At 41.3% G+C, this 27,597-nt stretch overlaps 1 protein-coding gene across 19 annotated transcripts in view; it reads left to right on the top strand.

Moving 5' to 3' along the window:
- Positions 1-27,597, top strand: part of LOC138933850 (protein muscleblind) — a 420,535-nt gene that overhangs the window by 12,715 nt on the left and 380,223 nt on the right. For 13 of the 19 annotated variants that reach the window (XR_011447055.1, XR_011447058.1, XM_070296992.1 and 10 more), the window contains exons 2-3: positions 7,300-7,362; positions 9,501-9,698. The exons of 1 other annotated variant lie outside the window; for it this stretch is intronic. Coding sequence is in view for 16 of the 18 variants with exons in the window: in XM_070296925.1 (XP_070153026.1) it covers positions 7,300-7,362; positions 9,501-9,698 (261 nt within the window). In the remaining 2 variants the exon portion in view is untranslated. Of the gene's footprint in view, positions 1-7,299; positions 9,699-27,597 lie in introns of all 19 variants that reach the window. 5 more of the 19 variants (XM_070296983.1, XM_070296964.1, XM_070297035.1 and 2 more) reach the window with 5 other exon arrangements.

Below are 27,597 nucleotides of genomic sequence, written 5' to 3'. Positions count from 1 at the left end.
TTTGCTTAAACGTAATACCCTTCGCCCTGCTAAATTGCTTACTTTTCAGCGAGAAATATAACTGCTGCATTGTGCGCGTAACATAGCTTACGTTGGCATAAATTTTAACGTTTAATCCTTCGTTTGCTTCCCTCGTTGCTTCACGTGATTCTTGCGCTACTTTGTCGTATTTATACTAATAAACTTACTGAAAAACTCAGTCACATTAATAATCGAAACACGGGTTGAGCTCGAAATCATTAAATAATATAACGTGGATTACGTAAGAATGATTTTCATTAATTAACCTCGATTAAAACGATCTTTCTAGGTCGCGGTCTTATTCGAGGAACGTCCTACAATATTTTTGGATGAAATTTCAATTATAAATTCTACGGCGAATTTGGAATCGATTTTTCATTAGAGTGTTTATTTAATAGGTGAGATCTCATTAGTCGTATCAATTTTTCTGTTTTTAACATTACTGAAAAGAAAAGTTGTTAACACTATTAAATGTGTTCAAGTGATTGCTATTTCTTTAATTGAAATATTTAAGTATTTATAATTAAATACGATATATTAAATCTAACATTTAGTATTTTGACTTATGTATTTAAATATTTTAATTACAAAAATGATAATCGATCGAACGTATTTGGTCAAATTAATAACTTTCCTTTCTCTCTGTGCACGTGGCATCACTTTGTAACGTGGCATCGATAAAAAAAAAAAAAACATTTCTTCAAGCTTGTTATTGCTTGAGAAGATAACGAAATCAGAGAGACAGTTGCTCGCGGATATCTCTCCTTTTTTCTCTCCCAACGAAAACTCCCTAAACACCGATTATACGGCGCGCGAAATGGCGTCTAATTGCGACCGGGATGAAATAGCGATTCGCGTAATTCGAAAGCGGGAGAGGGGGGGGGGAGGCGGGCTTGTTACAAAACAAATTGCATTGTGCGAGATCGCGCAGCCAGCCGGTTATTATCCAGGCGCGATACTACAGGCTGCAGCCGAATGTCAATTACTTCTTGCGCTCGCTCGCGCGCTACTTTGTTCGACCGGTAACTTCCTTAATGAACGGAATTCGGCTAGTGCGCTCTCTCCGATTGGGCAGGCGGATGGGCGCGGATGTGTTTCCGGTTTGCCTGCGCAACTTCTTCGGCAGCCTGCTGATGCAAATGAGCGGGGATTCTCTCTGTTCGCGCGCGCGAGAGGACAGGTAGAGCTCATCCCGCTTCGCGAATTCTCTCTTTTAGGAATTTTCTATATACGTGTACCTACATAGATTTCTATTGAAAAGACGACATGGCGCATGCAAAATGTCACGAGCAGAAAATAGCGCATTGGCGCGTGCGAATTTATATCGGGACGACGCTTTCGCTAGTACACGCGGCCGTATCTTATTTTTACGACGATGCATGAATTCTAAATCCTTTTAAAAAGATCCACTTACTATCGTACGCGGTATCGGAACCCTTACTCGGATCTACCTACGTTGCTCCGCGAAAAAGCTCTCGAGAGCCTCTTTCGTCGAATATTTTTTGCGACTCGCTTTCTTTCGCTGTTTCAAAAGAGACCGTCGATCGAAGATTGTGTCTGCATAAAAGGGAATTGCATAAATTATTTAATTTGGTTCCGTTTTTATTATCGTACTTAGCAAGAGATGAATATTCAAATTAACTGTGAAATTATATGAATAAATTAACTCGTATGTCAATCAAGTATACGCGTGCGCCGCGTTGCGTATGTGTGAAATCTTTTTGCTGTAATATTTTCGACTTGATATGTATATTTAATTTGAACATTTCTAATATACTTTAATTAAAACGTTTAAGAATTATGTAAAAAAATTAAATGGAAATCTAATTTTGATACGATAGAAGATATCCGCACATTCTTGGAATCGTGATTGTTACAAATTTATACGAATGTAATTTACGTGACAAAAGAAATGTTTTTCTCTTCGACACGCATTTTCTCTGCTATATTTTAGATTAAAATTGAATTAATAAAACATTTAACGAAACGGTCAATTTCCAATTCGAACATTGGAAGAAAATAGAAAGGACATATATTAGAAACTCTTACACAAACGAACGTTACATTTGTTATGCGTGGTAGTTATCGGGGTCGCATTAAAGGCGCGACTGGAGCACCGCTTGTATCCGCAGGCACGAGAAAGAAATACGATAATATCGAAAACGTAGTTTGCTCCTTCGGTACATACCTAAAATCCTTTTAGCTAATTTAATCGGACCTAATTCCATTACACAGCCGGCAGCCACCCTTAAGCCCGGTCGTTTCCATTGTTTCATTCCGTTAATTTCGCTCTTCTTTTTTTACTTCACTCCCGATCTCGCGCGAACAAAGGAAAACCTATCGAATGAACGAGCGTGCACATGCACATACGCGCATACAAGAGCTGCGCGTGCCCCGCTTGTATGATCCGGGTAATCAGGCGCAATCTATTGGAAATGTTAAAAATCATTTTTTCTACTTCATCGCTCTTTGTCACCTCTTCTCTCCATCTCTTTCCCACCTATCACCCCCTGTATGCTTTTATTCGTGTCTCTCTCTCGTTCTCGTTTATTCACTCATTCTCCGTCGATCGAATCGTCGACTCTCTGACGGCGTATCGTTGATGGATTTGTCCAATCGACCGCAATCACGTATATCCAATCGTTGCATTATGATGGCTTCGTTATAAACGGGGGGGGGGTCTGAGAAATACAATAAAAACTCGCAATGAGAAAACCGCGTGTTTGGTTAATGTCGGCTATGTGATCGTTTTCAAATCTGCACGAGATCTATCTTCTTTTCGTCGTTTACAATGTACCATGTGTGTAAAATACCGTGCATATAAAATATAAATATATACTAAAAATTAAATAATTTTAATAGTAAATTCGCTTCTTCGTATATCGTATTTTAATTTTCAGATATTCTTTTTAATCACGGAGATTAAAGCTTTTGGCTCAATGATACGAATGCTAAGAATGAAAATCCATAATATTCTCACCTTCGAATCAGTCTTTGATAAATTTTATTATTTTATTATGAAAATTTTTTATCATTCGCAAAATAAGAAAATTTGGAGTTGGATTTTAAAAATTATAAAATTGCAACACGCACGTATACATAACACAAGTACTGTTATTATACATATATTTTGGCAAACAAAAATAGACAAGAATAATGAAGATCTCAGGGATATTCAGCGCGTCAACATGCTTCTTGATTAGAGGGGGGGATTAAGTTAGCTACAAGTATTTTCAAGAGAGAGATAAGAATTTGTTATCTCTTAAGAATCTTTGATGTTCTAATTTGATTTGCGTCGTGTGCAAAGAATTTCGCGCTTGCCGCAACTTTTAACGATACTCGGAATTAGACGAAGTGTGTCGGGTACTCTATTGCACACAAGATTCCTGTATACAAGAAGTATAATTTAATAAAAAAGTAAAGTGTCGATTTCTATGATCGTTGAATATACAATATATCGCGATAAAGCGTGCACGCTTGCGCGTTTGGCACACGTGCTCTCACACGTGTATGCGACAGATACGAGTATTCGCGCGTCGGTCGAGGGTACAGGATAAAAAGAGAGATTAATTAGTGATTCAGTCCTTTTGCAACGCCGGATTCGGCTCAGACGATGAGAACGACCTTGGAAGGGTGCGAGGAGCTCGCGGCGACAGCGACGAGGACGAGGTCGAAATGTCTGTGTGAGATATTGATTCGGCCGGCCCTCTTTCCTGCGGTAGTCACGTGAAAGAAGAAGTGGACGAAGCTCGAAGCCGCATTCGTGCACGTATATCGATTCGACCGGCAGAGAACGAAAGAACGGGAGCGAGAGAGAGAGAGAGAGAGAGAGAGAGAGAGAGAAACGGGGAAAGAGAATGAGAATGAGAGAGACAGAGCGCGCGCGGTCTTTCGAGCACGCGAGTCACGAGAGAAAGAGAAAGATACCGGTACGTTAATCGTGTCTTGCCCGCTCGGCTCCGTTCTCTACGTAATAATTATTAATAAAACCGACCTTCCCGTTTTTCTCGATCAAAGTTTCACGCCGACTCCGCGGTATCAGCGATTCGTTCCAGATTAACAACATCTGATTCACGTGAAGAGTCACATTAATCCTTATCTGAACGCGATATGCTTTTCTTATTAAAGCGATATTTTTTTTTTTCCAAATAATTTAACATTACAACGTCGAATTATTATATGTATATGCTTAAATGACAAATCCGAGTAACGTCTACGAAAATTAACACGTGTATATGTATAGTGTATGTTTGTGAATTATAATATTGGAAATATATTACTATTAATATGCTTATATTGTAATATTAATATTTCGATTCTCACATTTACTTCTTTGGTCAGATGAAATGTTCTAATATACTTAAAAACATCTATCGTTTTTTTTAAATAATACTCAAGGTATTCTTTTTCCCCCCGAGAGAGAAGATATTCAGATAAGATAAAAAAACTTTTATAAAATAATTATAAAGAATATATACGCTAATGTACTGAGCTAATGCAATGAGTGGCAAAAAATGGCATGTTAACAGCGCAATGGAGTTACGAATATAACTCTGAATTATTACAAGCTGTCGGCAAGTGGAAATAGAAATATTTCAGATGAACTGCAGCAACGAATACAAACGAGCAAAATACATAAATCCAATAGGTTCATAAAACTGAAAAGAGTTTCTGTTTGTCTGGATAAAGGTTAAATCTGAATTGACACATTTCCTTTATAGATGCGGCAATTTATCGCATATTCCACACATGTAAAAGCTTACTCTCGTAACATTTTTCCACATCTGATTTCTAGTTCTGAAAGATATTTTGTTGATTTTAACAATTGTTCATTTCAAACTATGGATTATCGGAATATCCACGCTTATTCGTGTACCAGAATGCACGTTCGGACTGTTATTGGATAGATAACATGAAAGTTCGAAATATCCGGAAATATAGTATTGTAATATTGGAGTCGTACAAAAGATATTTTATTTTCGACGCTCGCAGAGTTGTTGCGTAACATTTCGAGTTATTGTGCCGAGCGTTATTTTTGAAATTTAATGTATTCTACTTTTATATTAACCGGATGCAGGGATGCATTCAATTTTCAGTCTTTAAGATATAGCAAGCGAAACATTACTTTATTATTTCTTGCGCAAAACTGTTACGAAGGAAAACTCCATTCTTGATTTAACGTTTATCATTAAGTTAGATTATTTTGATAGAAATTGACTTTTTTGCGTGATATTAATGAATATGGTTCCGAGACTTTATTAATTACTTGAGTTATAAACAAAGAAATAAATAAATTTTTGTTTTATAATCCGTGATAGAATTTTATTTATAATTTTTTTCCGTAATATGAAAAATATTTGAAACGTCAGAATATACACATATATATATAATAAATAGACTATTTTAATGTATTCTCTCTTCGCTCGCCTTCTATCCAGTTAATTATTTCCATTGTCTCTTATTGTAGTGGAAAATGTTTGGAATTAGAGTTTTATTATTTTACATAAACTATTATTGAAATAAAAGTTTTAATATCTCGTAAATTATTGATTATGAATTTTCCTTTCAATACTATATCGTATTTAGCAAAATTAATTTAAGCAAAAAATTTCTATATAGTTTGATTTAAAAAGGTATCGATGAAATCTAATAAAATAAAGAGCATAATATAAAAAACGTATTTTATGCACCATATTTCCTTTTTAAAAAAAACATGAAATTTTCATGTGAAATATTTTGTCGAAAATATAAAAAAAACAACAATCGAAATAATCGAGAGGAAGGAGGAGAAAAAGAGATGATACATTAAAATGGTTTTACTGTATGCAGACTGTAATACGTTTTTTTTTATATATCCTGTATACAAAATAATAGTCTACCTTCAAATACACAAGATACATATCATACAAAACTATAAATAGAATATTAATCTAAATTATAATTTTTTTTGCGTATTATAATTATAATAAATTATTATATAATTATAATTATAATAATAATAAATTGTCTATAATTAGTGTGAATAATTATTGCAATTGACACCGGATAATATGGAGATTTTAGCGGTATCTTTGCGCAGCGTTATTTCAGCGATTCTCACGCAGAATCCTGACGAATACAAACGATCGCGCTTGAAACGTTTCTCTCTTGGCCGTCGCGGCACGGCCGGTGACGTTTGTGTACGCGCCGGACGCGCACACATACGTCGTCATAACTCGGTGCCAGGTAACATGAGAAACGGCGACTCGAGCCCGCTTTTCGTAAGCGGCTTACTTGCACGATGGAAAATTGTACTACAGTCCTGCTCTCGCGCGCGTGCCTTTTTCTCCGTCTTAACTGGGGGGGTATCCGTCGTCGTACATAAAATGCACGACCGTATCCCCCCGTTCTTCCCCTTCGTCCCCCGAAACGCTCCGCGCCTCCGATGTTTATGCCGCGCATAAGCAAACACAGTTTTTCTCCGGCTAATGTAACGCAGGAGATCGCGAAGAGTTATGGCACGTTGCGAGTTTTCGCAGCTAGAATTATTAAATTATACGGCGCTTCACTTCTAGTGCGCGCGCGACGTTATTCGCTGGGCCCGATTAAAGTCGCTTGCGACGCTTCAACGATATTCGGCATTGAATGTATATTTTTTACCATCGATACTTTAGCTAAATGAGAGAGTTAATTGGGTCGTATCTTGATTAAATTATATGCTTCAAACAGGAAGCGATGAATGAGAAAGGATTAATAATTTTTTCATAAATTATATCAGATTTGCGAGATTTTTAATCTTGCTAAATAATAGACGAGCTATATATCATATCTCGCTACTTAAATATTTCGTTTATAATGGATGGGGATACTATTAGAACATTATTTTTGAACCTGTATTCAGAGATCCAGCAGATTTTTGCGGGTGCGATTTATTTGTGTTTACTGATAACGGGCCGTAACGCGCTGCTTATCGATATATATATATATATATATATATATATATCTTTTTTCCGAATTCGTCGCGACGTGTTCGCAATCTCGACATTGATAACGTCTGTCGTTTGCTCGAGCGTGCTTATGCATTGCGTAGTTTTACGTTTTACCGAATATATCTGTCTGTCTGTTCGCGGCTTGCGCTTAACCCCTTCCCCCTCTTTTACTTTCCCCCTGCATCGCCGTCACCCCCCACCCCACCCCACCCCCTCCATTATCCCCGACCGCTCAGAAGCCCGAAACAGAAAGCATTTTAAGCCTTTGCATCCGCAGTAACGCGAGTTTTCGCTTTTGGTATGTTTCCAGAGCAGCAGGAACTGGAGTTCGACCGCGCGAGAGGAACCAGCAGCAGCGCGCCGAATAAATGACGTAAATCCGAAGAACGGAAGCGCAACGTCACTCGCTAACTCGCAATTCTCTCCTCTCCTCTCCCCCGATCCCCCCGCCCCGCCCTGCCCTGCCAACCCCCTACCCCTCCCCTCGGAAACCACCCTCTCTCCGTCTCGTCGTTTCCGCGCCCTTACCCCTGCCCCCTCTTCTGTTCGGGTCCGATTTCGACACGACCCGAACCCCAAGCGCGACCCGGCTGCCGCCCCGGACCTTCGCCCTCTCTTGTCGCCCGTACGTCCGTTTTGTCGCGCCCGTCATCTTTACGCGCTTACAACACCACTCTCTTACCGTCGCTCCTATTCGCCGTACGTCTCCGTTACCGATCTCTCTTGGCACGCTTCTTCATCGGCATCCGCGTCCGTCGTTTCCTTTCCCCGGACATCCTCTGCCCCCGGAATTCCGAAATAACCAACTCGCGCGCCGCCGTTCCTCCCGACCCCGGCAGGACGGCGCGTAAGGGTTTTCTTCACCTTTTCACGCACGGAGCGGCCCTTCTTTCTCCCACCTTCGTCTTCTCCTACTTCATCAACAGCAGCAGCAGCAGCAGCAGCAGCACCGATAGACCACCGTGGTGAACGCTGTATTGGCTACGATACCAACGTCCCTGTACTTCTTCCAGTAGATTCGCCGTCACGAGAAACACGCGTTGGTTTGAAACCGGCTTGAAGGACGCGCCACGAGACCGGCTTTTCGAGACACGCATACGTAGTCAAACACACATACGTTACACGTGGGCACGTCGGTAATACCCTCAGCGACGACCAACTACAGCCTTCTGTGTGTAATAAAGGAAGAGGAGATACGCGTACAAAAGCGCGCGCATCTAGAGAGCACACTCTTCTCGGTCGACGTTTAGCTTCGAAGGCTTTCAAGCTTTGCCCGACTATTACTACTACGTCCTTGGCATCTGGAGTGCGGCGTGCTGCAAGATCAGGGCAAGATAAAGGAAGTATAGAGCGAGAACGAGGAGTCGATAGACGAGATCGACGACCTTCGCCATCGTCTCATCACGGAGCCAGGAGAGTATAGCGATCGTATCGTCTCGCCTAAAATCGACCGAAGCCTAATCGCTATCGATATATAGCTTCTTTCTTCCCTCTTCTTTCTCGGAGAAATATCCTCTCCTTTTCCTCCCCCCGTCTATATACATCCGGCTTTCACACACCCACTCGGAGATTATCGGAGCGGGAAAAACGCGTGTCACGCCACCTCTTCTGCGCCTACGAGAGCAAAGATTCTCACAAAATCGCTAACCATCGACGCCTAAACATCCCGCTGATACCGCCCCCGCGCTCCTTCCATTAATTCGCCGCGACACGGAATCGATATCGGGCGGGAGAGACACGACGTCGATAAGCCAAACAGCCGACGTTGCTGATAAACGTCGAATCTCCGCGAGACGACGATTCGCTGAGATATCGCGCGACAACAACAACGACGACGATCGAGAGCCGAGCGCGCGACTTCAACGTGAGGAAAATCAAGATCGCGAGAGACGCGCAGTAGTGATTTCCCACGCGGAGGATCCACGCGCAAAAAGACAGTTGCGGGTCGTCGCGTACACGGGACATTAAGAACGTCGCATCGCGCTTAAACGGAACATCTATAGTAAGGTATAATAAGTTTGAAGTAGTTGAACGACTCCGAGGCATACGCGGGATTTCGTGTTCTCTTTGTGTGGAAGGTGAGAGCGAAAGAGAGAGCGCGAGAGAGAGAGAGAGAGAGAGAGAGAGCAGGGAAGGGAAGGGATGAATGAGCGTATACACGTGAGCGAATGGTAAGAGAGATCGACGAGACAGGGTGAAAGTGGTGGAACGCAAGGGTGGACACCGCGAAATCCTGTGAGCGACTGCCGACGAGCTCGTGCCGCGAGTTGCGATCGTATCCTGTAAACCGAAACATATATATCCTTGGCAAGATCAGTCGACGCGAGTGCACGCGACCGGGGAAAAAGGCGCCGATCATCACGCGAGGAGAAGTTTAGGAAGGAAGAGTGGGAGAGAGAGAGAGAGGGGAGAGTTACCGGTGGTGAAATTCGGTGGTGGAGAGTCCCGGGACTTTCTCCCTCTAACGGTAGAGAGGCCAGCGCACAAACGGGGGATTCTTCGGTCTTCCAGGAGTGTGGAAGAATGGCAATGGTCAACATGAATAACCTACTGAACGGCAAGGACTCGCGGTGGCTGCAACTGGAGGTCTGTCGGGAGTTCCAGCGCAACAAGTGCACCAGGCCCGACACGGAGTGCAAGTTCGCTCATCCACCGGCTAACGTCGAGGTGCAGAACGGACGGGTCACCGCCTGCTACGACAGTATCAAGGTAACGAACCGTTGCGTAATCGAGTTTCCGTGCTTCGCGCGTAACGAGCGCGTTCGCGCGGAGCGGAATCGTCGGTTGATAAACTCCGCCTTCACTTATCTCACACCTTCCGGATAACCAACCAAACTTACCGCGACTATCCGCGGTGAAATCTGAAGCTCTATCGTTATCATACCTATTTGTATCAATGCGCGTATCGGTTCTGTTAGATAAGTGAAGTTGAAATGTATAGCTAATTCAATATTGCTCATCCCATTTATCTTTACATTGGAGCTAATCGCTTTACTATTATAATATTAAATAAGAAATATCGACAATGCCTCATGGCGCGATAATAACGACGTCGCCATTGGTCATTGCAATTTCGAGAAAAACTGCATTCGTTCTGTTACATAAACAGAATTGTCGTGCGTTTTGATCTCTACGTGCCATTAGAATACTGTAAGATAGAGTTTACGCGTTAATTTTATATCGGAATAGATAAAAACAATTTCTCCAAGCTATTTAAGAAAATTATCGACAAAAGCCATTGCGAATCTCTTCGTCGATATTCGGACTCGTGCTCGCAGATTATTTTCTTCGACATCTGAAACGCACTCTGAAGATCTTCTTATTGTAACGCAGAGGTCGTCGATCGATCTCCTCCCTGCCTGCGCTTTCCGACTACCGATCTCCCGATACAAAGCCGATAATTTGTAACGCCACGCGGTGCGATAAGAAATCGGTTGTAATTTACGACGGGTAATAAGTCCCTTATCGCCGATCAGCACTCGAAGGGAGGGACGGAAGGGGAAGGTTTATGGATTTTAGAATATTCCGTCTCTCGTGCGCGTCTCGAGGCAAGGCGCGATTAAAAATGAACGCGAGAAGGAAGGAGGGAGGCGCGCGCGACCCACCTCGTCTTCCCAGATATTGAACTGGAGAATTGAATTCGCAGTTATTAATAGCGACAATTATTCAACGCGCGGGGAGCGAGAAAATACCAATCGACATTGTCGATAAATCAGACGTGGGAGGGCAACGAGAATTATGTAAAAAATTGAACGAGACCGTTCGTTCGAGCCCGTTGTCGACGATGGTGCCCTATTGTCTGATGGCACTTATACACGCACGCGCGGTCTCGCGATTAGATAAAACGGGGAAAGAGGAAGAAGAAAATATGTATCTGCGTATGCGCATACACACACACACACACACACATATTTACACGTAGATTTACCACTCTTCCGCAATAAACTTCGTCGTTATCTTCTCTTATAATCTTCGATTATAGGTGAAGACATAGATTAGCGGAGATAAAGCATAATACTGTTTGCGACGTGTAGCGAGTCGTCCAGCGAGAATATATTTTCAAATGGAATTTTGTAGATTTCGTGACTGACGAATGACGCCTTTTTCGCTAACGGTTAGTATTATCGTCGTAAAATTTACTCGAATGAAAAGTTTAATGGTCAAAAATTTGCATGAAATATTTTATGCCGAGGAGAAAAATTGTGCGTTAAATAATGAATATTCTTTTTATGACGATTTAAAAATCCTCTTTAAAATCATAAAAGTATTCGCAATCGTTCATTTAAATATGTTATGAATACTAACTAATAACATTTGGAGGAAGAGTAAAAATTTCTCATAACAGTTGTCATTAATCTTTATTGCTGCAAAAATGATAGCCTATCAATATTCATGGTCGTACATTATTAAAGCAGTATTTCTTTTCTCGCTATTAGCATTAGAAGAGACTTTTGAGATATTTTTGTATTCTGTCAATTCAAATTGATGCAATATATTTTCGAATTTAATTCAATGTCCAATTCAGAGTAAATTCGCCGGAAAGAAATATCTACAATTAGATTCATCATTAAAGAAAAGAATCCGTCCCGAATCCAATTACCGCTATTCGTATAAATAGCCCGTGATTTGCACGGAGAACCGTTTTTGCGACTAAAATTGTTAATTTTCACCTTATCCAGTAACGCGCGCCGTTCTTCGTCGCTTTTAAGTTCGGTCGAGCGAATATACGCACGCATACGCGGAATGCACGATTAGATAGCAGGTGGCAAAAAGATAACAGCCACGGGGAGCGGCCTGCCGCCGTATCGTCTGAATATTCTCGAGGCGCGCTCAACGGTCGATTCGTTTTCGGAGACAGGCGCACACACGTGCCCACATATACACAGATGTGTACACACCGTAATCCGTAAATTGTGCAATCGTGTATGCGAGTCGCGACAAGTAGGGGCCGTGCCACATTTAATTCTCGATGCTATTAACGTCGCGGATAGTGCCGGAAAGGCGGCGGCCGTGGTCCGTTCAACTTTGGTCGTTTCTTTGCCTCTTCGTTTCTCGCACCTTCTTCCTCGATAATGGTGCTCATTACGTTTAATCGCTCCGAACGAATGGAGCTACGAACGCGCGCGCGGTTAAGCAAATACGGGCAAGTAGCATTTATACAAGGCGATGAAGAAGAAGCGAAGTAACGAGATATATGTAGTACATATCTTTGCTCGCTTTAGCAAAAAATTTTAACGGCCACTATTTTATCTAGTATCTGAAGAACGAAGTAAAATTTTCCTGTTACATAATAGATTTTTTAAAATATATCTTGGTCATTCAAATTAAGAAAATTTTATAAAATTAACGGAAGAATGTAAGAGTCGAGATTTGAGATATACTTGAAAATTATCTCGATATTTTTACTTTAAAACGATATAATTTTGAATTTTCGACGAGAATATTTCTGACGAGAGTATAGTCTGTACGTGGTGGCAAAATTGAATACCGTCCTGTATATGCTACATAGAGGGCTCGAATCCGACGCGAGATATTGCTAAGGGTTTCCGCGGTTTGCCGGAGGAAAGCCGGGGTCGTTCTCGAGAGGCGCCAATATTACCGCCGAAGAAATATTAGCGATAAACCATTGCATTACGTACATCGGACGATGACTGTCTCTCTACCGGGGTTCTCCAAGTCTCCTCCTCCAAGTGTCCATCCTCTCGCGGCGTTTAGGTGCCAGAAACGCGCGACTATCCCCGCATTCCGCCGATGAAATAAAGGCTCGTCATTTTTCGACCGGCAAATAAAGGAGAGAGAGTGGCTATCGCATCGTTCTCCCACGTCTTATCGCTCCTCTCTCCTGACGCGGATCATATCTCCGGGGCAAAAGCTAGATTAATTTCAGACATTTCGGACTGGAGAATGGAGAGAACGCCGGTATAACGTAAGTTGGCCGCGCAAAAGCGAATCTAGTCGTCCCGGCGCGTTCGCATCGATTCCGACTGCGATGCCAACTGCGTGCACTTGGCTTTTATTCCCGCGACAGAATACTACGCCCCCTCCCCCTCGCCACTAACGACTGTAAATATTATCCGCGAGCGTTTCGATATTAGCGAGGGACGTCTATCGTTTGTTAACTATTTTCTCAAATGCTGAATATTTTAAAACTTTATTCTAATCCGAAATTATATGCATATATCTCCGCTGGCGCTCTTATATTTCTTATATCGGTAAAATCGATTTATAGCACTTTGGTCGTTTTCTGTAGACCGTGAAAGATTTTTTTAAAGAGCAATTTATACATTATTGCACGACAATGGAAACGATAGAAATCTCGCTATACGCTATATTGGAGTTATATCGCTTTTATTCATCTGGCGAGAAGGAATCGTATAGACGAGATATCGTACCATCTGTCGATGAAGAAAGACGTATAGAGCCAGGAAATATTTAAAAGAGACAGAAAATAGATTATATTCTACAATGGTGTTGCGCACAATGCGCTATTATATTCAATTTTTTTTTTTTTTTTTACTAAAGCAACATTCGTGACTGGACGTAATTTTGTTCATGTTGAAAGTAACTCGTTTCGGAATAGGATTGGCACCCTTGACGCGGGATAACTCGATACGACACATTTGTTTTAAGCTGTTACATAAATTGAATTGCGTTGAAATGTATTAGTTTTCAACAATGAAAACTACATACCGTATCGGAATACGTACGTATATAGAGAGGCATGACTTTTTATTCTTCAAACACATAATTGGTTTAGTAGAAGACGCGGTTTTTCCTATGTGATCGGTAATTGCTATTGATTGATTTCGCATGGCGGCGAACATAGATTACATCGGTTACATCCTTTTATTTATCGAATAGTTTGGACAAATTGATTAATATTTACTTGCGCTAAGAGAAAATATTAAGAAGCGATAATTTCTCCATCGTCGTAATTAATAAATAGTCAATAAGTAGAATTAATTGTAAAATTAAAGCGCGGGCGCTAAAACCTAATTTTAATATCAGAAATTCAAAGACGGTAATCACTTGCGCGTATCTTTAATATTCAATGATAAATATCCGGAGTAATTTAAATGGGAATTTCGAGAATACAGATTTCGCTCGAATTAATATCTTCCGATTGGATGTATGAAAGAAAAGTTTATAAGAAGCTCTTGGTTTTCAATCGTTTATAAATCAAGGGGATTCGTGCCTCGATATTTTACCTCGAGGAGAATTCGATATATCGAGTAGCGCAAAGAACTCGTCGTTGAAATTAAAATCGGAGCTGCTTGCGCGAGGTGTGGATCCTATAGATTGGATAAGCGATACGTGAAAGATCCAAAGGAGAGGTCGTTAAACCGCTCCTCCCTCGCTCGGTTCCGCGACGTTACGATCCCGTAACGCGAGATTCGCACGTTCGATTCCAATTAGGCCGATTGGACGGCGCGGCGCGATATTAAAGTAGACCTCCGGTTTAATGGCCGCGCTTCGTTCCGCGCCCTCCGTTCGCCGATCGTACGCGTCGACGTCGGAGCCTACATTTAAAGGGGAGAATATGACCGGGTTAGATGCGGCCAAGTTCCCGTTCGCGCGCGCACTCTTTCGTCTTTCATCTCTCCCCTCTCTTTCCGGTTCGATCTCCGCGAACAACGCCCGCTTATACCCTCCTCGCGCGCGCTCTTATTCACTCTCTCGGCGCGTTATCGATTCCAATTACCTTAAAACTTTCAATTAATTCGGCTGTCGAGCGTTTTACGCGCTGCGTGAACCGGCGGCCATTTCTCGGGCGCAGATGTCGCGGGCTCGGGGAACGGTTGATGTCGAAATTTAATATCGATGTCGATACTTTTGCACAGGGCATTTTAGCATCACCGTCCCTCGCGAGGGACGTATCCATACGCCACCATTTCATGCCTTTCCGGAAGAAAAAACGTGTGTGTCATCGTTAAAAAAAAAAAAAAAAAAAAAAAGTATAATCGTAATGTTACAAAAAAAACGAATATAAAAAAAGTTATCGATATGTTACTTTATAAAGTTTGCTCTCTCGCGTCTCTCCACGGTTGACGCGACAATCTCATTTCCACGTCCAGAAGTTACACATATGGGACGGCGCCGTTTTATCGGCTCGTCACGGCCCGTCGCCGATGGCGCGTTTCTTTCTTCCCGTTGCCGCTTTTCGAGCCGTATACGCGCGCGCTCGCGGCGAACGCGATAACGACCCCTTCTCACGCTGATAAAACGGCGGTCCAGCGCTAGCTGGATAAATACCGAGGATCCTACACGAGCGCGGCGCATCGGCTAGGAAAATTCGATCGAAATAAAATGAGGGCAGTTTGAAAAGAGAAAGAGAGGGAATATACGGTAAATATGTATATAGATAAAATACGGAGATACACAATTTCTTTGTTGCGCCGCTTAATAAAGCCGACCGAAATGTTAATATCGTTGCGGCGAAGCGCCGTTTGCCTTGTGCGAGTTTAATGTTTGAATTACCAATATTTGCTCGGCGGAATATTATATCAACATTATGCGAGACTCTCTAATTCCGAAAGTGATATAAGTTCGCGCTATATTCCAAAAGCGCGCGGGGCACGCGCTCAGGGTCGAGACAGAAGATAAATCAAACAGCCCCAATGTTGTTTCATTTTCGGAATTAAATCGACTCGTCGGTCCGTCGAAATCGCAATCTAGCGCCGATCGCGCCTCGTACGTTCTCGGTATTTAAATACGAAAATTAGGACACGCTCGATTCGACATACGAAACATAGATCGTTGATCGGAACAATTTTCCGTTGAGAATTCAGTTGCGACTCATCCATCTTTTGTTAAACTTCCATCGTTTCCATCGTTTCATTATGACTTTAACACTCGCAAAAATAGAAACATTCTTCACGCGCGATTCTACATAAATGATAAGAATATAATGATAACACGATGTATATTCCCTCTCTTCCCCCGCGTAATTTACAATATCATAATTTGTCATTGAGATACAAAAACAATGAAAAGACATCATTCGGTGACTCTCGCTTTACCGCGGTGATTGCGCAAGTTTCGTCCAAGTGTCTACGTAAGAGAGAGAGAAGCAGACTGCAGTTTCCTGGGTCGGTCAACGTACAGTAACATTAGATTCTTGCGGGATTCACCGGGCAACGGCAGCGTCGTATTTCCGTGACAAGTGGTAAGGGAGAAGGGTAAACAGAGAGAGAGAGAGAGAGAGAGAGAGAGATCAGAAAATCGCGAGAGAGCGAAAAGGGGCCGGTCGGTCCGCCGCGTTTCACACCGGTGGACACGAGAAACATAGTTAACAGCTGCCGCCGTCGTTCGCATCGTCTTCGTCGTCTTCGTCTTCGTCATCGTTGTCGTCGTCGTCGTCGTCGTCGTCGTCGTCGCGGCTGCGGCTGCACCTGTCGCGTCCGTTAATGCGCGACTAAAATACGGAACGCGCGATGCGAGGCGGGCGCGAAAACGAGTACTCGTGAGCAGAATTTTCCCGCCGACGATTACGAGATCGCTTCTTTTCCTCTCTTCCCCTCTCCCTCCCGTTTCCTTTAACCCTTCGTCTACCTCTTTTCTGCTGGCGAACCACTCGACAGGATGTGTACCTGTCCGATAGAATGAGGTTCGGCGCGCTCGCCTCCTTCCGCTTTCCGTCCGCAAAATTTTTCAATATTCTCGCCTATGAAGATTAAAATGTGAAAAGACGGGCTTCTTCTTCGGTGTGATTCTTTTCCTATTCTTTTCCTCCGCGAGCTAGCTTATATATAGAACCACCGTCGATGTATAGGGTAACTTGAAAAATTCCAAGTCACTAATCCTCTTTACGGAAAAATTAATCGCGCGGGCTCGTTCTTAACTCATATTATGTAACATACGAACCTTAAAATAAATTGTAAAAGATGTATTCTTGACAAATATGTTAAAATTACGTTTATGTATACGTATTACTTGGAATTATAACCGAAAGGTAAAGTTATATATATTATATAATATATTTATTGATAATTTTTATAATTACTTTAAATGTTTTTCAACTAGAACGACTGCAAGAGATGAAAGAATTATACGTTAATTTATATGTTTTACACGCGTCAAGTAATATAATATATGGTAGATACATTTCGAAAATTTCTTTCCACATACTTTATTGTCTTATGTAGCAAGAGCAATCGTCGTGTTTAACGCGAGCCATACGCTATCATGTCGAGCCGTGCCACTTGTCTTTCAACGGAAGAGACAAAGCACCCCGGCATCGCTCGGATGACCTGACTTTTTGCATGGCGCGTGTGTCACATAGCGTAAATTCATCGCATACGCGCGTTGATGGAAAAGACGATTGCAAAAAATCAATCATGAATACAGTCGTTAACACCACAAGAGAACTAGCGTATGCTATGCGTGGCCATGAGTTTAAATATAGGCGAATTAGATAACTCAATTTTATAGAGACAGAAGAAGAGATATTTTAAAAATTAATTAATATATATATATGATTTTTTTAAATGTTTTAAATTTATATTTGAAAAATAGATTATATACAGATTGTATATACAATATTGCCATATTATTGCTCAACGCATGCAGCATTTTAAATAAATTTTTATAAATCAAACTATTTTTAAGATTAAATCTCTCTACTTTTGAATTTAGTAGCTCTAAGAATAAATTTTCTGTCGGTAGTATATGTGGAAAAAAAAAAATGTGCACGTGTGAAGGGAGACAGTGTTATAGGTCTTTATCAAAAGGGGGTGGGGGCGCTAACACGGAGGGATATAGAAAACACCGGGGGCCCCTATCGTTAGTTTATAGAATCGATCGCGGTCGGCGACAAACGGTAGACAGACCGGCGGGTTTTACACGCCGACACGGATAGGCAAGATAGATAGACGGACGGACGCGGGTCGCGATAGGTAAGCGGCCGGCCAAGGTGTAGACGGTCTGGCAGGTTCTCGCGTATTACTTGTAATCTAAATTACACGGTGTATTATTTCTGCGGCCCTTTTCCACGTATCGGCGATATACAACTCACGTTATTATTAATAACGTCGCTTAAGGTAAATATCACGACCATCGGCGGCATATCTGTTCTCGATTTTATATCAAACGCGACCGTCGTCGAAACAATTGTTTCGTTACATGATAAATCTCATTACGGACGATCTATATATGTATAACTCGTGGTAGAGAATTCAATTTATGACGTTTACATTTCGTGTATTTTAATGTACATTTTGCGCACATACGTATGGATATATATATATATATATATGTTTTGATCCCCTTTTCTGCGATGAATGGTTTTCATATTATATAGAATTATAATTTCTTTATTATCGATTATAGGTCACTTAAAAAATAGATTTAATATAGGATTAAATAACATATATACATATAATGTTATATAAATTTATATAATCGTGATAATAATGATAACATACTCTTTTCTTTACGAATTTTCTACGATTGTTACATCGTAAATATCGCAGCTAACCGTATTTTTTTTTTATCCATAATCTTTTTCGATCTTTTAAATTTTTATGCATTACAAGTACAATATATTTCCTAAGTGGAAGTATAGCAAAACTAAATTCGAGCATGTACATTACTTTTAAACTGTACGATGTACTATTTCTATGCTTGTTTTTAGATATCGACAAGTATATAGTTCGCGTTATTATAGACCGTTATGTAAAGCCTAAGTAAATATTACAATATAGTTTCCGTGTATTAGGATTAATCGCGTTTATTATAGCGCAATTAATTCAGCTACATTATTGAATGGAAGAAATTGAAATCGCGTTAAAGTCAAGCCTTATAATAGAATAGTTGTACAAATAATAAGTATCGTAAAATTATTATAAATTTTACGATTTTTTGATGCCATCACTTTAATCTAATCGAGTTTAAAGAGTTTGAAGAGTTTAGTGTTTTCAATATGTCCAAGAGACGAGAATCGGAGAATTTTGGAGAAACATGTATCGGATGATTGCATAAGTTCGTGCCCGATTTTCATAGATGGCATTAAGTTGCTGCATGGCGGAGTTCTATTGTTTTCGTGTGGTAATTGTTGCTTACACCGAATAGATGACGTTGTCTTATGTCAATTTAGCGTCTGACATTGTTCAGATAAGTCCATTTGTGCATAAGAGAAATCATTAAAAATGGAGAACGAAAGGTGCATTTGCGGCATGTAATGCTATATGAATTTCGGAAAGGCGTGAGTGTTGGGATTGCACAAAAAAATATTCAAAGCGTTTATTTGGACCGCGCTCCTGCTCTCCGAACAGTCAAAAAGTGGTTTGGCAGATTTCGAAATGGTGATTTCAACATGGAGGATCAACCCCGCTCTGGACGGCCTTCTGGCATCGATGATGACATTGTGCGTGCCTTAGTGGAAAGAAACCCAAGGATTACAACTGAGGATATTACTGAGAGGCTGAACATCGATAATTCAACCGCTTTTCGTCATTTAAAAAAGCTTGGATACATTTCCAAGCTTGATACGTGGGTGCCGCGTCTCCTGACTGAAAGGAATAAGCTGCAGGAAAACTGCAGGAGTCGCAATGGGAAATTCTGCAGCACCCGCCATATTCTCCAGATATTGCGCCTTCAGATTTTTATCTGGTCCGGTGTTTGCAGAATAGTTTAAATGGCAAGAATCTCAATTCCGAGGAAGCTGTCGAAAAGCACCTTAGAAACTTTTTTCAAGAAAAACCAAGTTCTTTCTTCAAAAATGGAATCGACAAGCTTATAGATGGTTGGAAAACCATTGTAGAAAAGAATGGAGACTATATAATTGATTAATAAAAGTGTTATCTCTAAAATATAATCTATCGAAGTTTATATTTAAATCGGGCACGAACTTATGCAATCACCCAATATTATAGATGAGATGAGGGAACGGAGGGAGATCGAGCCGCGTGCATTGTTGGCCTGAAAATCGATTCGCGACACGCGGCAAATAGACAGACGGGTTTACATGCCGACAGACAGACAGACAGACAGACAGACAGGTAAGGCAGGCCGACCGCGACAGACGGGAAAGCTAAGAGCAGGTCGAGAGTTGTGCCAGGTTTCCGTGTATTACTTCTAGCCCGCAAACTACGCCTTTGCTCCTCCTTCTCGATATTACGTCTCTGATATTCCCGCGAGCTTCCCGAGGAATATCTTACGCGGTGCCGTCTAAACGTTTGCTATTCCAACCGAGTGGAAATTCATTTAATTGCTCCGGAAGATCAAGAGCTCTCGAGACCATCTCTCTCCTACCTGCTCTCTACCTTTACCGTCTCCTTTTTTTCCCTCCGGCCTCGTCTCCGAGCCACCGTCGTTTTCGCAATCAAACGGAGAGAAGATTAATACCGATCGTCACCCAAATCGCTATTCCAAAGACGCTGGCGTATCGTCTATAAGTCTATATGTATAAGAATTTTGTATTTTAAAAAGACTCGCGATACGAACTCTTATAATCTTGTTTAATAACGCTTACAATTTTAAGCATTTGATGGCAGAGTTTTGAAGTACAGTATTATGCTTATCATTGAACTAGAAACATCATCTGGCTCTTTCTCTCGTTTCGTAAAGGCTCGATAGCTTGACAAATTTTGGAAACGTGTAATAAATTACCTTAGAGAAACAATATAACACTGCATGTTGCATCGTTCAAATCTTTAGTTGATGGAGAAATTCAAGAGCTTTGTCTCGAAGTTGGGACACGATGGAAATGTAGACAAGCGAGATAGCTGGCTGACAAACGTACGATCGCTCGTTATCGGCTCGCTCTCTCTTTCTCGTAACCAGAGATGACTCGATCCGGTCGGTTAGATTTAGGCAGGTATCGCAGGTAGGAGTCTCTCGTAAACCCTCGCTGGTTAGGTTTGCGGTCCAACGTATCGAGAATGCTCCACGTGTTCGTCTGCGTTTACGTGTGTATGTGACCGAAAAATCGTACACCGTTTTCACATAATTTACGGCCGGACGGCATTAGCCGCAATGCTTTTGTCCCTGTAATAGAACGATAGGATCGGCAAGGGGGTGGGGGAGGAGGAGGAGAGGTGAAAGGGGATCGAAATCGGCCGGAGAAGGATGATACGGGGGGGAAAAGGGGGGAGGTTGAAAGGAGGGCGAGCGTGCGAGGACGTGCGGACCGCGTGCGGTTTCGTGCGTGTCGTGTGAGCAAGGGAGAAGGAGGAGGAGGAGGAGGGGGATGCAAGCATCGAGGAAGAGGTCCGGGAGTGGGCGAGTTAGGACGGAAGGAGATCGTGGAGGATACGGGGGGGACGATGGGGGATGGTAATGGCGATGGGAGGCGCGCGGATGGCATTCTGCGGTCAGTCGAGTATGTGCCTATATGCCCTCGTGTGTTATCGATTCCCCCCTTGCTATCCGCCTATCTATCTACCTACCTACCTACCTAGCTACGTTCATGCCACACGGTATAGTTACCTGTATTTCGAGCTATGCGAGATAAACCTTAACCGCGCGCTAATCTTCCGCGACTCTCTTCTCCTCCGTATTTTCTATTTCTTCTTTCTGCCCTTCTCATACTTGCCATCCCTGCTTCTCTTTCCTCCTCCCCAGCGACGGCTATTGTGTACTCTACGAGCTTAACTCTAAACGATTTTAGAATGCAATGTCGTCGACTTGCATCGTTTTAAAGAGGATCGTACCGCGAGTCGAAATTATGATACGGAGCGATAAGATTGCGAGATTCTCTCGGACATGATATTCGAGGATGGCGTTCCAAGTGATGTTGAATATTTCATCATAGATATTTCGGTTCGATATCGATTCAACGGAACGTCATTGTTTCGATATTATAGTTTCGATATAGTCATTAATACAGCAAACTTCCTTCGATGTCTTCCTTAAATAATGTTCAAGCACGGGTTATCGAGATCTCTCAAAACTTTGCGGTATAATCGAAATGTCGAATTTAGTCGTAAACGCGCGATAGCGAGTCTTGCCGCTCCGGTTTCGAGTATTGTCTCCTTGAATCGAGACAGCCGTCCGTTTGGTCCACCCGAGCGACTCCAAAATATATTGTCTTCCGCTCCACGTGCAGCGCGCGCGCGCGCGCGCGCGCGCGGCTTCAGTTTCCGGAACTATCGAGACTTTCTAATAGCGTCGTTTCTTCTTCGAATCGAACTTTATATTACCGTCGCACATGTATCGCCATTTCCAGAGTGACTTACGGCAAATCGTTACGAGTTTCGTCTGCGCGAGACACGCGATACCTACTACCCTATTTTCCTCTATCGAATATCTTTAACAATATCTTGATTACTTTTTTATTCGTAGCAATTGTTTGCGAATCGGCGTAATAAGACGAAAGATTTTTTTTTTATAAATCGCACGTCACTATCGAAGACTCTACGATATATTATTTATTCAATCGCTGCTTGATCCTGAAGCGGAGGCTATCACCGCTCTATTGTGTAACCGTCATTATTCCACATATTCCCACTATCGTCCATTCCATTCCTCGTATTATCCCATATTCCGTCGGCTTCGACCGCGACAGCTCATCGAATGTACATATCGGATACCTCGGGCCTGTGGCGGCGCTCACGGGAGCCGCCGAGTATCGAGGTTTACGCAACGAAAAATTCACTTATCGATCTTCGTCGCGCGACACGCGATGCGAAGAAGCTCGTCGTCCCGCCTCTCTCTTCTTCCGTCTGAAAATAACATTGGGAGTCAGTCTGGAAGCCACTATGTCGGCACGCGCGACCGCGTAATATAGGAAGTGCTTCTCCTCGAAGAATTATGTATTTAACTGTGCTGGAAGCGATGCTGCGGCGAGAAGGGGATAGATAATACAGTAATATATAAGACGAGAGAGAGAGAGAGAGAGAGAGAGAGAGAGAAAGGTGAAAAGGGAGAGAGAGAGAGAGAGAGAGATAGATAACTAGAAGAAGAACGGCCGATTAAGGATCACGCACAGCACGCACGCCGTATAATCTCGAGACTCAGCCCCGATCATATCGCTCTAATTGATAAATCGTGATGCTCCATTAAAGTAAGAGTCCTCCGTCAGATTGTATAACATACACACGCATCGCTTCCTCCGTGTGCGTGCGCATTATACACCTGGTGCGGAATCTATACGCGACTCGCGCTTACGCGTTGCGTGACACGGTAACGCATTATACATACTCTGCGCATCGTCTATTTTTCCTTCTCGAGCTTGTCGTAACACTTAAGTAACACGATTGCGAAATCCGCCAACGCGTTGTTGACGATGTTTCTCTCTCGACGCGGCTTACCGCAAGGTTATTAAAATTCGACACGCAACGAAATGCCGAAGTTAATCGTACAAGAGGATTTTCCGAATATTATTTGTTAGGAAAATACATTTTTGCAACGATGAATAAAATTATATATGCGATTGAGCGAAATATTATCTTTTTATTGTAAATCAACGAAGAGAGATTTCAGCGATTTATCTGGTTCGTTCTCGTCGAAAAATCTTTATCGCTCTTTTATCCTGGAAATTTACAGCGTGTCACGTTTTAACGGGATATATTTTCGTCTAAATAGAATTTCAAAGTGGGTCGTGAATCGCGCGCGGTCGTCGGATTTAAAGCGATTTTCGTTTCTGACATTCTCGTCGATGTGAGAAACTGATGATGATAATCAACGACTATGCTCCAAAAAGTCGTCCTTGCGCAAAAGCACTTCGATCCTACAATGAGGTTCTGCGCACTCACCCACGTGGATGCAAAACGCCGAGGGTGTTTTTTAATAATGCAGCAACGCTCTTTCTCCTTCGTATCACATTTTCTCCAACTTTTTACTTTTCAATTTTTTCGCCACGATTTTTGCGATTGTATTGCAAAAATTGCCATTTTCACATAGCGGTGTAAATAGAATTAAAAAAAAAAAAAAGAGAGAGAGAAATGCATTTATTGTGTATGTGTAATATAAATTTTTTTAGTTATTCTCCATGAATGTAAATTAAAAAGGAAATCCAGAATAACAAGTGTCAATCTATTTTGTGTGTGTGTGTGTGTGTGTATTTTAGGAAAGCGTATAAGAGAGAACGAATGAATAATAAAAACGATTTTATGAAGATGAGAATATGTTGAAATCATCTGCTATGCGTTATCATATTGTTAAATGTATGAAAAATTATTATCTTTTTATTATCTCTTTTAAATAAATCCTTTTATAAATCAATTTAAAAAGTGCTATTATATTTTTAATAAATCTTTTGGCATTTTAAATTTGATAATTCTATTTATTTTGACATTTCATCTGCTGATAAGTTAAAAAATGAAAGTTGAAATAATATAATGAAAATTAAAAGCTGAGAGAGTAAAGTAGAGTTTAAAATTGCAGTAATTTGATTGAAGAAAATTTTGCATGTCTTTTCTTTTGCGGAAATACTAGTACAAACTCGAGTGTAAACTCGAGCCTTCTAGAACTACTACTACCACCACTTGCTCGAGAAAGTGAGCGTGAAAGAGAGGGTGGGGCCGAGACCCGTTCGTCGTTCAGTTTAATAATAGTATCGCTACGTTTGCTCTCGTCTTCGTCTCTTCTCGTCTCGTGGTAAGAAATACTCGCCGTATTTACCGCCGTGTGGTCCCCGCATAGTTACATCATTTGATGCTAAAATGGTCTCGAGACGATGCTTGAATACAAAAACGTGTTTTCACTAAAAAGTTCGCTATATATAGGCGTATTTCTTACGAGACAGATTCTCTTATAGCGTAACGTTCACGCCGGAGTAACTTTGGCGTGTAAACATCGAGGGTGTTTTAGAACTCGAATGAGCGAGAGAGAGAGAGAGGGAGAGATTTCCTCTATATTTCGCTGGAAATGTTGCGCGAAAACGCGAAAGAGAGATCGCTGATGACGGGGAAAGTGGAAAGAGGCTGGCTGATTTTATCGCAACGATATTCCACGTTGAGACTTCAAACGAACGTGTACACAGTGCAAACAGAGATGAATACTATCGTACCGAATTTTTGATAAAAAGTTTGCGCGATACATCGAATGCAAGCGATGCGGGGATATTGGAGAACGTTGGAGAAATTTTACTTCGATTCGTTGCCGAAGTGAGTTGGCAGATGAATGGCGAGTACTACGTCGCCGCGAATGCAATGTGCGGAACCGTATCGCGAAATGCACCGCGTTGGTCAATTTCTTTAAAAGCTGGCTAGGATCCCGGTTGCCGTACGATCTATCCGACTCTCGCTTAAAGCCGAGGCCTTTTTTCCCTTATTTATCGCGCGTGCTTCACGTTGCATCCGATGATATTGTATACGAGTATACGTCGCTATCTCGAGCCAATCATCGTCAACTTAGTCAAACTGAGAAAGAGACAGTTCGCAATTCAATAATCTACACAAGTTTCATACTCGATTATATTCTTGGATTATAGATATTTTATGTAAAGCGTATTTTTAGAAAAAAGAAAAGAGCGAAAAAAAATAAAAACATATATAATTTATCGTCAGATAAAATAGCCATTGTTACATTAAAATTTTATCATTACTTCAGTTTTGTTTTTCCCCCCCGGAAGCGATTTACAATAAACCCGCGTATATTGGACTTGAAATTTTAAGATTTATAGTTTATTTACTAGTATTCTTTCTCTCTCTCTCTTTCTCTATTCGCGTCATCACGGGGAAGTTGCGATGAAATATGAAAGGTTTTATGAACACCGGGCATTCCCGGTGGATAAAAAAAGGTAGATATTATGGACTGTGCGGCAAATAATTAGAGCTGCGGCACCACGCTCACGTAGCTGGATGTGTAGATGCTTGAAAGTCTAAAGGGAAAAGAAGTAAAGTTGGACGCGTACGAAAAGTCGTTAAATTTAATTGCAGCCATCTGACGAGCGAAGATGAGATCACTGGACACACCTGTTTATGTTCTTTTCTTCTTCGTATATTTAATCGTGTCGTGGGAAAAAAAGGACGAGCAATCGCACCGCGAATTAAACTTGAGCGATGATAAATTTATTTCTATGTATTACGTAAAATAAAGACTTGACGAAAAATGTAGGGTTTGCTTGTTAAATGATCGGTCAATTTTATCTTACAAAGATTCGAGATCGAATGAGAAACTTTTTAACAGATTATCCTACTCGATCAATCTATGACGCATCGAAAATCTTATTCTCGACAAAAAAACATATAGTTGAATGACTCTCGCGTTAAAACTGTACAATTGCGTATTCTATTGTCTATTCAAGCTAAAGGACGATATTTTACGAATTAGTTACCGGTTACTCGCAAGCTTGCGCGTTCGTCGCACTCGATAAAGCACGAAGTGGAGAATAATTCACTGCCTTATCGGCGCGAAATCGCCAAATCGCCCGCCGTTTTCTCGTGTGCGCGCATGTAATTCGCGTCGCGAATTTCCCGTTGAATATCAGCAAGTGAGAGAGAGAGAGAGAGAGAGGGGGGGGGGAAGAGGAAAAAAAAGAGACGTGCATTCACGACGAGCACGTACTCTCGAGAGTGAGGTAGGAAGCGCGAAAACTCGTTGATGATTTTTGGACATTTTATTTTCGCTCTTGTTTCCCTGCTACCGTCCCCTCGTCCCCCTCTTCTTCCTCTTTATCCCCCGCACGGCTTGACGCACGGTGAGAGATACTGGATTAACAATGCATTAATTACGTTTCGTTGGCACGACCGACGTGGCGGCGGGGGTCTGAATTTCCGAATTATACGCCATGGCAGATTACTCGGATAAAATTCAGCCGTATGCGGGAATTTGCATACCGTAATGATGGAATACCGCGGGACGTTATATATCTACCCTCCCCCTCCCCCTCCCCCCTTCCACCGTCTCTTCCGTTCGACAGAATGCTCACTATGCGGTGGTTGTCATACAAACGAAGCGAGACAAAGAGAAAAGGAGAGATAGATTTTTAAGTCTTAACAATTCTTAAATTGCGCGTATATGAATATTGTTTCATCCCGCTAATGTTATGCTTGAATATTATTAAATTCGAAGAACGACGGAATATATACATTCGTCAATTTAATGCATCAATCAACATTGTAAAATACTCGATTTGATTTGATTTTGTGGATTTAGTTTGTTATTAGCGGATTTTAATACGTTAATTTATTAACGCTAATTGCAATTAATTAAAAATTCTCCTCTTTCACACTTATCGTATGATTTCTATATAATATATTAAATATGTTAGATATTCAATGTGATTTTATATTGTTTAGAAATAAGAATATTGTAATTTTCATATCATTCTTTATCTTTTTGTTTATAATATATAAGTATTCCTGCTATAAAATTTCCTAATAAATTTTTCTTGCGTAGATATCTATCTTAGAGATATGATGCATTATATTTTTTTTATCTACATGGATAATATATTTTTCAAATACGTTATATACGGATTTTTTTATATTTTGGGGCTCGTCATATCGCGTAAATGAATTATTACATTCTCGATATTTGTATTACACCGTATATTCATGGGTTATTGTCTTCTCGACTTCTCTTCAATTATACAGAGTAAAGATAAGAGATGGAATAAGAAAAAAAAAGGACAGATCGCACAGAGAAGAGAATGATATGAATAAAAAGGATATCTAAAGAGAGAAGAGAGAGAGAGAGAGAGAGAGAGAGAGAGAGAGAGAGA

This window comes from Polyergus mexicanus, unplaced genomic scaffold, assembly GCF_030449975.1.
Source record: "Polyergus mexicanus isolate NDT 795.1 unplaced genomic scaffold, iyPolMexi1.0 SCAF_1, whole genome shotgun sequence".
Classification (NCBI taxonomy): domain Eukaryota; kingdom Metazoa; phylum Arthropoda; class Insecta; order Hymenoptera; family Formicidae; genus Polyergus; species Polyergus mexicanus.
Note: the sequence above shows the minus strand (reverse complement) of the source record. Positions and strands in the feature narration are given on the sequence as shown.